The sequence below is a fragment of the Chrysochloris asiatica genome, unplaced genomic scaffold (assembly GCF_000296735.1).
Source record: "Chrysochloris asiatica unplaced genomic scaffold, ChrAsi1.0 scaffold00084, whole genome shotgun sequence".
Classification (NCBI taxonomy): Eukaryota; Metazoa; Chordata; class Mammalia; order Afrosoricida; family Chrysochloridae; genus Chrysochloris; species Chrysochloris asiatica.
The window spans coordinates 10,157,998-10,170,690 of record NW_006408602.1 but is presented as its reverse complement, the minus strand read 5'-3'; the positions used below and the strand labels follow the sequence as shown (position 1 = coordinate 10,170,690).

Below are 12,693 nucleotides of genomic sequence, written 5' to 3'. Positions count from 1 at the left end.
CAAATTTCTTAAGAAGGTTCCCCATGTTTTCAATCAGGTTAGGAACCTTAATTGTTATTGTTGAGTTAGTACTGACTCTAAGCTACCCTATACAGGATTTCTGAGGAGCGACTGATGGATTTGAACCGCCGACCTTGCGTTTAGCAGTCCAGTGCTTACACAATAGCACCATACCAGGACTCCAGGAACCTTAATAGACAAGTACATTTGTGGTGTTGGATTTGAGTCGCCCAAAACAAGGCTGTTGTTGTTAAGTGTAATGAGTTGGTTCCTACTCATATATACTCTGTACAGGATTTCAGAGGCTGCAAGTCTTTGCAGGAGCATAAAGCTTCATCTTTCTCTAAAATAAGGTGGTGGTGGAGGTATATTGTGAAGTCGGTTCACAGTCACAGCGACCTTGAATAGGGTTTCCAAGGCTGTGAATCTTTATGAGAGTGGAATGCCTCATCTTTCTCCCACAGGATGGCTGTTAGTTTCGAACTGCTGGCCTTGAAGCTAGCATCCTGACTTGCAATCACTAAGCTACCAGAGTTTGTTCTAAAACTAGGCACTGCGATGTAAAAGCAACTAAATAACTTATCCCACTGTGGGTTAATGCACTGAACTACCAAGTTGGTTTGAACCACAAAGTTGGCAGTTCAAGCTCACCAGTTGCTCCTTGGAAACCCTACAGAGTCACTATGAGTTGGAACTGACTCGACAGCACTTAACAACAATATTCTATAAGGCCTGTAATTACAGGGATAATAATAAGTTAAAAAGAGAGAGAGAGACAGTATAAAAGTAAAACTTCCTGGAGTGGTGCCATAAGATAAGCAATTAACTGCTAATTGCAAAGTAGGCATTTGAAAGCCACCAGCCACTCCTTGAACTCTCTACAGAGTGGGTCATAAATTAATCCACTCCAAGGCACTAACAACAACAACGGTGCACTTACTACCATCTACTTATATTCCTTCGTTATTTGATGGAGTAATCTTCCCTGTAAGAGAAATAACGTTGGCTCCAAAATACATGAAAACAATTCTATATTTACGGTAACATAATTATTCATCTTTGTGCAAAAAAAAAAAAAAATCTAACTCTTTTCACTCTTCTTCCGATATAGTAAAAAAAAACAAAAACAAAAACCCTGGGCCCAGTCTTATTTAAAAACAATGCCCTGCAAAAAGGGAATTAAACATTAGAGAAAATGCAAAGACTTGAAATAACATTTTAATACATAGATTCCCCTTTTGCATCACGCCCGCAGACCTAAAGACACCAATTCCTCTCTAGCACTCAGTCGCATGGTCGAAGCCCACTGGCTGGGAACACGACGCTCCGGTTACGTGGGAGGGGCTGAGGTACTTCCGGCCCGGCCTCACTCGACGCAGGCCTAGCGCTTTCGGCGTTGGAGTCTGGGCGGAGTCTCTTGTCCCTCTGCGCGGCCCGTTGCACCTCGCCTCCCCTCCCGTGGCCTTTGGGCTGACGTGTCTGCGGTTCTACGGCTTGGTGATGGCGGACGCCTGGGAGGAGATCAGGCGGCTGGCGGCTGACTTCCAGCGGGCGCAGTTCGCTGAGGCCACTCAGAGGTGCCCGACCCTCCCTTTCCATAGTGGAGCCACAGATAGGCCCTGGGTGGAACCGCAGACTCCTAACCCCGGACCTTTCCAGCTTGTTGCTGCTCCCGTCTCCTCCCCGAGGAGTTCTCGTTGGGGAATCCCGCATCCACTTCGCTCCGGCGCCCCCTCCCCCCCACGCCAGGTGTCCGAGGCTAGTGACTTAGGGGCAGTCTCTATTAAGTGACCCTCTGTGGCCCTCCATCCACCCGCCACCAAATCAATGTGGCATCATTGACCTAGACGTCTGCAAACAGACTAAGATTGAAAGAAGAGATTGACCCTACACACAGTGCTTTGTAAATATTATGTTGTTGTTGTAACGTGCTGTCGAGTTGATTCCGACCCATAGCAATCCTGTATAGGGTTTCCAAGAAGCAGCTGGTGAGCTTGAACCGTCAGCCTTGTAGTTAAAACGACTTTGCAGTGTGACGCATTAACCCACAGCGCCACTCCAGGACTCCTAAATACTACGTAGTCCCATTAAATCTGATGTTAACTTTTTGTCGGTCCTAAGGAGCTCTGGTAGCGTAGTGGTTACGAATCGGGCTGTGAACCTTAAGGTCAGCAGTTCGAAACTACCAGCGGTTCCGCGGGAGAAAGATGAGGCAATCTGCTCCCGTAAAGATTTACAGCCTTGGAAACCCTGTGCAGGGTCGCAATGGGTCGGAACCGACTTGACGGCACTTCACAACAACAACATAGTTGTAGTGTAGTGGTTACGAATCGGGCAGCTAATCTCACGGTTAGCAGTTCGTAAGTTAGCAGTTCGAAACTACCAGCTGTTCCCTGGGAGAAAGATGAGGCGTTCTGCTCCTGTAAAGATTTACAGCCTCGGAAACCCTGTACAGGGTCGCTATGAGTCAGAACCGACTCCACGGCACATAACAACAACATAGTTGTTCTCTGGTAGCGTAGTGGTTACAAATGGGCCTGCTAATCTCAGAGCCAGCAGTTCGAAATTACCAGCTGGTCCGCCGGAGAAAGATGAGGCTTTCTGCTCCCGTAAAGATTTACAGTCTCGGAAACCCTGTACAGGGTCGCTATGGGTCGGAACCGACTCCACACACATAACAACATAGTTGTTCTAGGCCAGACCCATTGCCCCACTGTCATTCTTAGGCCAGAGCACTGACATTACTTAAAATTCACTGACCTCTAAGGAACTTGCTAACTCTGCTTTTTAATATTAGAGAACACAGTTGTATAATGATAAGTTCTTTTTCTCAGTTGAGTGTTTTTTGCTTGCTGTGTTTTCATTCCTTAGTCCCTTAATGCTATATCATTTTGTAGCATTTAGTGCAAACTAGGGCTCAATAGGTGCATTTAGTGCAAACTAGGGCTCAATAGGTGCTTGTTGAACTTAAAAAAAGTAGCTATAGTTTTATTAGCTCAGATCTTCTTCCAGGCTATAGACCAAGTGCATGAATGAGGGAGCTACCCACTTAATTTAAAAACAAACCCTGGGTTTTGCTGAAGTTAAACTGAAAATTAATGTAAAAATAGAATAGATATTTTTCCTGCCTAACTTATGTACTCGGAATTCTGCGTTCAGGTTTGAAGAGTGGAAGCAAACCAAAAAAAGACAGCATGATTTGTGCCTATTAAGTAAATGATTTAAGTGCATGTAAACTTACTTCCAAAAAGTATTAAAAAAACAACAACAACACAGAATTATGCAGTGTTGTTGTATTAGTGCAAGATCTGTATTTTGTAATATACAACTTATTGATTCATTGTCCCAACTGTTTTTAAAAGCTTGTTTTCATACATTCTGGGAGTTTTATTGAGTATCAAACATATCAGTGCAATTTTTAAAGTATTATTTTTCTGTTTGCCTCAGATTATCTGAACGGAACTGCATTGAGATTGTGAATAAATTGATTGCTCAGAAACAGCTAGATGTAGTTCACACACTTGATGGGAAGGAATATATTACTCCAGCCCAAATTAGTAAAGAAATGAGAGATGAACTACATGTTCGGGGTGGTAAGTAATTTCCTAGTTTTTCTTTCCTTCTGTTTTTTTTTTTTTTTAAGGATAAAAAAAAAGGAACACCGTAAAACCATAACTAATAATATATTATTTGAAAATTATAGGATACCTTTCTCAGCATAAATGACAATTTATCCTCAGCTAATATGACAATTAGTTTTAATATTTCTATTAGGTTAGAGCAAATCATGTATAATTAAAATGAATGTAAATGTCACTTTACAGAATTTTTAAAATTGTATTTAGCTATGTTTATGTGAATTAATTGCCTATTTTCATAATTTATGAATTATGTGACTCAGCAATGGGCCCTCAGCTGCCTGTTATCAGTTGATAATAATGAAGGGGAAGCAATCTTGTAACACTATAGATTCTTGAAAATCAGGGCTATATTACCATACCTGTAAAAAACAGCAAATAAAACCTTGTTTTGCTAATTGGGAAATGCAATATGATGCTATACACATCATATTATATGAAATGCTCTTACAAGCACATGCAGTAACCGAAGAAATTTGAATACCGTTTGACTGAAACAAGCAACTATGAAAGTAACTCTTCATTTGATATTACTGTATAATTGATGTTTGGTTTGCTTCTTATCTTCCTACATTAAAAGAAAGCTAACAGTACCATTGAGCTAATTCTGACTCATAACACCCCTATATAGGGTTTCTGAGAATGTAAATCTTGATGAGAGCAGACAGTCCCATCCTTCTCCCTCAGAGCAGTGCTGGTAGGTATGACCTTGCAGTTAGGAACCAGTGCTTAACCTACCCCACCACCAGCATTCCGTAACGAAACCAACTGCCATCGAGTTGATTCCGACTCAGCTAGTCTGTATAGAATTTCTGAGGCAGTAGGTCTTTACGGTGGGAGTGCAGTGGCTCTGTAGGATAAACAGACAAACACTGGACTGCTAACCCCAAGGTTGAGGGTTCAAGACCACCAGCTTCTTTGTGGGAGAAAGATGAGACTTTCTGCTACAGCAAAGATTTACAGCCTCGGACACCATAAACAGATAAGAAACCATAAACCATATCCTATGAGTTGGATATGGTTTATGGTTTCTTTATGTAGCAGAAAGCCTCAGCTTTCTTCCACGGCGGGCTGGTGGGTTTGAACTGCTGGCCTTGCAGTCCGCAGTGCTGTGCTTATCCTACAGTGCCACCAGGGCTCCTACTATTATACATTTAGACCACCTTGATTTACAGTGTAGTAACAATACTGTCTAGGTCTTTGTGTTTTTATTTTGTTTTAAAGTAGATTTATGCTTTAGGATTACAGAAATCTGTTTGGTGCAGTAGGAAGGGCATGAACTTTGGGGTTAAATAGACCTTGAATGGAGTCCTGGTTATGTGACTTAATCTTATTCAGTCGTTGTTGTTAAGTGGCGCTGAGTCTATTCTGACTCATGGTGACTCTGTATAGAGTTTCTGAGAAGCAGTTCGTGGTTTTGATCTGCCGACCATAGGTAAATTATTTCATCTTTTTGGTGCTTCAGATTTTGTGTTTGGAAAATGGGAGTAATTGCTTTTTCATAGGTTTCAGGAGCCCTGATGAGGTACTGCAGGATAATGCACTAGATCACAAGGCCAGAAGTTCCTACCCACCAACTGTTCCTCATGATTTGGACTCCAAATCAGATCCCTATGATTTGGAACCAACTCATACTTAACAGCAACAACAATTGTTTTAGAGTGCCGTCAAGAGTGTCCCTGCTGTTAGCAACCCTGGATGAGGTTTCCAAGGAATGACTTGTTGGTTTGAGCCACCAACCTTTCAATTAGCAGTCTAGTGATTATCCTATAGCAGCACACCAAGCCTCCAGTCTTTTACATTGTTGTTGTTGTTAAATGCCATCAAGTTGGTTCTGACTCATAGCGACCCTGTAGAGGATTTTCAAGGCTTCAAACTTTTGTGGGAGCAGAAAGCCTTATTTTCCCTTGTAGAGTGGCTCGAACTGCAGTTCTTGTGGTTCTCAGTCCTGTACTTATTGTATGGAACCACCGCTCATCACATTTCTATATCTTGCTGTTGTTAACTCTGTATAGGGTTTCTGACACTGGTGGGCTTGAACTGCCAACCTTGTGGTTTAAACCCACTGTGCAGTCCAGCACCACTAGCAAAATATAAGCACCTACAGCACCACTAGCAAAATATAAGCTGTCACTTGGAATATTTAGCAGATTATCTTCTCAGATAGGTAGAAACCTACCTACCCATGTCAAATCATTAGAAAAGTTCATTTGAATTTAGTTGTCAGGTATGGCACTGTGGGTTAATGCACTGGACTGCAAAATCAGTGTGAACCACAAAGTTGGTGGTTTAAGCTCATCAGTCGCTCCTCAAAAACCCTATACAGGATCACTATGGGTCGGAACTGACTCAATGGCACTTAACAACAGAAAAAACGACAATAAATCTCTTTGTAATAGTAAATTCTGTATTGTAAAAGGAGATAAATATCCTCATAAAGTCAGGCCAGCTTTGTGTATCGCTTGATTGGCCTGATGTGATACATAAAACTTTGAAAGTGACTTACTGCTTATGGCTTCATCTATGTAGATCTTACTGAGTTAATGGTTTATATCTGAGGCCATTATTGCTCTATATGAGTGTCTTTTGTAGAAAAGGGATTATGGCTGTTCAAAATTTATACTTGTTAGAATTTATAATTTGGGGCTGATATGTACTTATACATAAATTTAAATAAGTAGCTATATGCCTTTTTCTTTTAAAGGTCGAGTAAACATTGTTGATCTACAGCAGGTAATTTTTTAAATTTATAAAACTTCACATTGATTTTTCAATTTTTTGATACTATGAATTCTTTCAGTGCTTTAAAAATTCACTAATACTTTTAACATATTTTGTATAATGTTTGTGAAGAAATAGTTATATAGCTCTCACTGATAACATTAAATCAATTTAATAAATTCTTTCTCTGTTCATTTACTTAAGTCTTTTCAAATACATCTCTAGTCTTAACTTTATGTAATTGTAATATATATGTAATTTAAAGGAAAAAATTCACTAAATTTTCATGGTTTTAGTATGTAGAATTAGTGGAGAAACAAAAAAGAAACTGTAGAACACAATTTTTAAAACTTTTAGTGCATCAAGGTATACTGTAAACAATAGGACTGGCAAATTTTGTGTGAAACAATATCTGATGATGGTAGTGTAGCATAATATTTAATAAAATCTTTACTGGCATGTAGAATTTTCAGAACTAAACGTAAATGTACAGTAAACTTGTTAATTTTTTGACTGAAACTTTTACACTGTTTCAAATGAATTTGAACTTCCCGTTTAATAATGTTGTTACTGTTGTATGCCGTCAAGTTGATTCTGACTCATAACGACACTATCTAGGGTTTCTAAGAGCGACTGGCAGTTTTGAACTGCCAGCCTTGCAGTTAGCAGTCCAGTGCTTAACCTACAGTGCCACACCATGGCTCTTACATCTGGTAAGTATATTAAATTGTTGTATAAGAGTCCTAGTGTGGCACTGTGGGTTATTGTGCTAGACTACAAGGTCAGAGGTTCATGCTTATCAGCCGCTTCTTGGAACTCCTATACCGGTTGCTGTAAGTCAGAATTGACTCGACGACACTTAACAACAGTGGTACTGGATATCATTTATAACTTAAGCTATATTAACTTCTCATTAATACAATATGTATATATTTTCCAGGTTATTAATGTGGATCTAACTCATATTGAAAATAGAATTGGTGATATTATTAAATCAGAAAAACAGGTTCAGCTAGTGTTGGGACAACTGATAGATGAGTAAGTATAATATTTAGAAAGACTTTTTTTTTTTCTAATAGAGTTTATAGTTAAATGTATTCCAATTATAGCCAGTAAGGCACTTTTTGTAATTATTGTAATGCTGATCTTTTATTATTAAATCATTATTCTACTTTAAAAGTATGCATTTAATTCTTTGAAGTGCTTAGGTATGATATAAGTTGGTATTTTTCTATTACCTTAAAACAACAAAAACCATAATTTGTAAATCTTTTCTATCAGACCTTATATGTGAAAGCAGATTTATTCTAAGAAGTAACACTGAAACATGACTGCAAAATTATCATTGTTAAAAATATTACGACACTTGTCTTTTGTGTGTGTGTGTGTGTGTGTGTGTGTGTGTGTGTGTGTGTGAATTGAATGATAATTTACATGGGAGAATGTCGGTTTTATACTCATTGTTTCATTGTAATGATTACAATCCCCTTCATGCATCATCATTCAGTAGTATTTGCTTCTATTCCCTCTGGGTTTTTGTTTGTTTGTTTGTTTGTTTTTGATGTACACAAAAACACTCAGGAATATATAATCATTTAAACAACAAAAGGCAAATTCTGCAAGCCTGCCTCACAGTTGCCAGCACACACACAACCTTGCTCTTCCCATGAGTCTAGAGTCGTCAGCTGCTATCTCTCCATGTCATCTTCTTTGCCTCCATCTGTAGTGTTGCTGCATCTCTGAGTAGGGTCCCACATTCCACTCATGCTCTTCTCCCTTGATGGTCCTAGGGTCCTCTGTTTCTGGAATGTAAGATTACTCCCCCTTTTATGTTACAAAACTAATACCTTTACAGTTGTGACAATCAAAGTTAGTCATGAATAACAATTACTCACTGTTGAATCATGGATCTTATCCCCCAACTCCTTTCACCAGACCCATCTAGACATTATGAAAATTATCCAGTGGGTATTCTACCTTCCCCTGCACACTCTGAAACTAAACTCCCTCTTCAAAATTTGTAAGCCAGTCACTTCATGCCTTTATTGCCCCCCTCCCCCCTACACACACATCCCACCTCCTGTTTTAGAGAGCCAATGTCATAGTTACCCATCCCTATCAATCCTGTGTATAGAGGAGAGGGAATGATCCTTGCTGTGAAGATTCCTTCCCTCTCAATTGGTATTTTGAGCTGCTACTTCCATAAGCATAGGTCAAGTTCATCAAATTGTAGCAATTTACACTTGTTTCCTTTATAATTTTTTTTTTTGTTTGTTTGTTGCTTTTATTATCTTCTAGTTGAGTTCTGATCATCCAGCCATTGAAGCTAGGTCAAATGGAAACTATCTTCAAGTTTGGGCTTTTTTTTTGCATCTCCCCTCACTTTATATCAGCTGGACACTTTGCTTTTAGCTCTAGCCCTTCATGGCTATATCTTTGTCCATGGGCCCAGGAGTCCCCAGGTCTTACCATACTTCAGACCAACCAGCCCTTCCTCTTCTCTCTCTCATCTCCAGGTCGACAGGAGTCTGTGGAATGTGGTCAAACTCAGCCCATATCTTCAATGCTGCTTTTCCCCCCACTTTCATTCACCTGTAGACCAACGTGGTCGCCAGCAAGCTTACGTGCCTGCTTGTGTATTCCCTTTGAGTTTCAGTCTTAGAAGGGAGTTTGTCCTGACGGGACTTGATTGCTTGCCTTGATAGCTCCGTGGCGAACAACTTGTTTGTTCTCGTAGTAGCCAATCAGACCGTCATTTTTGCTTTAGAATTTTCCTGCTAGTCTTTCTTTCAGGAAGTATCTTCTGTTCCTCTAGCTGCTCCATGCTGGTCTGCTTGTCCTTTCAAGTGGGAATGTCCCACCTCAGAGAGTTCTGGATGGGTATCAGGATTCCACCTAAGGTCCTATACACTGCAAAGGCTCTGCAATAATCCTGTTTTCACTGGGCAAGTTCTAGCACCCCTTTTCGGTATTCCAATTAGTTATAGGCTGAAGACAGACTTACAGGCTTTCTATAACCATGTTTACCAATATTCTTTTCTATCTCACTCAAGTGTCTATTTTACAATAGTAAGCAAAGGAAACCAATATTCATAAGACAGTCAAGCATCTTAACATTATTTCCCCTCTCTTACCCATTCAAACTCTGCCTCGATCCCTGTGTCACAGAACCCTGTTGTTCCAAGGTTGAGCATAGATGACTATTTACCTCTGTACCATTTAGCCCATGCAAACCTTCCTAAATCTTCTCCTATCTACCTAGTTCTTCCATACCCCTTCCCCTTGTTGTGCCTTGCCCTCCGCAACACCCTGTAACATTTGTCTTTTGATTAACCTTAACAGTCACATTGATAGAAAAATGTCAGATTATGAATAATGAATAGTGTTTACTTACACATATCCAGTAAATTTCAGAAAGTAGAAATATATATTCCTTTTGGGTTATATATTATGGCAACATAAGAGGGAAGAAATATTCCTAATTTTTTTTCTTTTCTTTTTTTTTTAATATCAGGAGCTATTTGGATCGATTAGCAGAGGAAGTAAATGATAAATTGCAGGAAAGTGGTCAGGTGACCATATCAGAACTATGTAAAACCTATGATCTTCCTGGAAACTTTCTGACACAGGTATTTTTCTGTTAATAATATATTGTGACTGGCTAGAGGGAGTCCTGGTGTGGCACTGCAGAATAAACACTGGACTGCAAGGTCAGTTTAAACTGCAAGGTTGGCGGTTCAAACTTACCATCTGTTCCTTAGAAACCCTATACAGGGTCATTATGAGTTGGGACAAATTCAGTAGTAATTAACAACAGCAATAGGGTAAATACATATTAACTTTGGTGAAAAGGAGGACAATGTACAAGAAGAGGTAGCTTGGCAGAAGAATTATGAAGATAGGTGAAGACATAGGGAGATATGCAAGACCTAAAAGAAATATAGATAAATAGTGGTTATATGCACAACCTTGGACCAATGGGGTTCCATAGATAGATGGACAGAGACAGGCTGAATGGGGTATAAGGAAAGGATATTTCCTCCTACAAAGTAGGAAGTGGGGCAGCTTATTACATAGTGGGGACTGGAATCATTGAGATGAAACAAAGTATATGGTTTGTTGAATGTAAAACTGATGCTCTTGTCTGTAAACCTTCACTCAATTCATAATGAAAAAAAAAAATGGAGGGACAAAAAAAAAAGCCATCCATTGCAAGGCATAATTGCAACCCTTGTACTTGTAGGTATAATTTAATTGGGGAATAGAACTTTCTTTGTACGTCAATTAATGAAGCCTTATCAGGGTTTGTTAAGTGATGTTAAATGGGTAGGGTATGTTTGAAGTCAACCACTCTTAAGATGTGAAAACACAGATTAACCATAGAAGCAAGTACAAATGGAGAAAGACTGATGTTACATGAAGCTCTCCAAGGAACCGAGGAAGAGAAACTAAAAGAAACACGGATTTCCCCCAAGAATAGACAGAAAAAAATCTCTTACAGTTGGCACCCTGAATTCAAATATCTAGCCTCCTAAATTGAGAAACTAAATCGCTGTTCCTTAAAGCCACACTCACAAAAAGTATATGGTGTCTTTTTTAGGCACAGGAATTTATTGGAGAAAAATTAAACTCTTTAATTTCTTACAAGTGTTTGTTGTTGGCTGTTAAGTGTCATCGAGTCGGTTCTTACCTATAGTGACCCTTTATAGGGTTTCCAGGGAGCAACTGGTGAGCTTGAACCACTGACCTTGTGGTTCTTTGCAGTCCAGCATATTGGCCCACAGCACCACACCAGGACTCTTATTTAAGGATGCTTGTTGAACCTCGATGGCTCTGACTGTCTGTAAAAATCATTATTGTCTTCCTGAACTCAGAGCTTAAAAAACAATAGCTTATGTATGAGCTCTTCATTCAATAGTTTATATACCATTAAGTACTTGGGTTTAGTGCTTTTGATACTAGCTATATAGAAACTATCCAAGATGTATAGAGATCTGATTATCCAATTATATTTTGAGAAGTAACTGTTGAAAATTGTGATTTAGAATAGTAGTTCTCAACCAAGGATACTTGGCAGTGGTTGGGTTGGAGAGGTTTGGTTATTAAACTAGGGTGGAAAGAGGATGCTGCTGGCATCTAGAAGGTATAGACCAGGGATGTTACTTAAACATCCCCAAAACACACTGACCCAAAATGTTGTTGGTGTCAAGATTGAGAAATCCCTATTTAAGGTTTTCTTTTCTTTAAACTGTCAGTATAATGGGAAGAATAAGAAATCGCACATATTCTTTTACCTTTATTGTGTAACTATTCACCATCTTGATTTCCAGTGTAATAACAGTGCTGCCTAAAATAAAGGCTATGTCTTTGTTTTGTTTCTAAGTTGTGTTGTAGATTTTTTTTAGGATTACAGAAGTCTGTTTAGTACAGTAGAAAGGGCTGGAACTTTGGGGTTAAATAGACCTTGATTTGAGTTTGGTTGTGCGATATAATTTTATTTAACCCTAGGAAATTTTTTTCATCTATTTGATGCTTCCAGACTTCATATATGGAAAATGGGAATAATTATGCTTTTTCGTAGGTCTCAATTAAGTTCTTTGTATGTGATATATATGGGGGATTTTCTAGCAAAGAAGTATTTGACGAATGATGATTCTGTTTTGTATTTCTTGAAACCAATAAATGAAAAGTCAAATCCCTGTATAGGTATATTTTACTTTAAGAAAACTTAGGTTAAAAAATTTACCAAATCATAGTTTTATCATTATAACTTAGTTATAATTGCAAAAAAATGACACCAGACTATCACTCTCACGGCACATTTGAAAATTCATTGCAATGGCCACCAAGAACCCAGACACATACTCAACAGTTACGGGGTTTATTAGGTAATGTGTACAGGCTACAATTCAGGGTTAGAAATGACAGGGCACTATGCTTCCATTCAGGATAACCTCTCCTCTGCCATGCCCACAGGGCACACATTCCACCATAAGACTGACTGTGGGTCAGCAAACATAACTCCCCCAATTAAGTTCATTCTGCAAGCAAACCTCCTGTCCAAAGTCACTCACCTTTACTTGCTTCATGGGCTGGGAAGCTCACCATTCTGTCTCATTTTCTGGCTCTTTGTTTTTCTGCTGCTGCTCCTCTAGTATCACAGCTTTCTCTCCTTGGGTTGAGGAGGTTCAGTTCACCAGGATCTCAGGGTCCAAAGGACACATTCCACTCCTGGAAGCTCCTCTTTGAGGTAGATTCCCCCCTGCTGCTTCTAAGATCCTTCATTGTATACACATTAGATTTCCAAATTTTTACAATTAGAATTAACTGCTAA

General features: G+C 39.2%; 1 protein-coding gene across 1 annotated transcript in view; it reads left to right on the top strand.

Moving 5' to 3' along the window:
- The first annotated feature begins 1,474 nt into the window (after window positions 1–1,474).
- UFL1 (UFM1-specific ligase 1) overlaps window positions 1,475–12,693 on the top strand; it is a 44,283-nt gene continuing 33,064 nt past the window's right edge. The window contains exons 1-5 of the mRNA XM_006865852.1: window positions 1,475–1,577; window positions 3,448–3,593; window positions 6,343–6,371; window positions 7,300–7,397; window positions 9,874–9,988. Coding sequence (XP_006865914.1) covers window positions 1,501–1,577; window positions 3,448–3,593; window positions 6,343–6,371; window positions 7,300–7,397; window positions 9,874–9,988 — 465 coding nt within the window. The 5' untranslated portion in view covers window positions 1,475–1,500. The remainder of the gene's footprint in view (window positions 1,578–3,447; window positions 3,594–6,342; window positions 6,372–7,299; window positions 7,398–9,873; window positions 9,989–12,693) is intronic.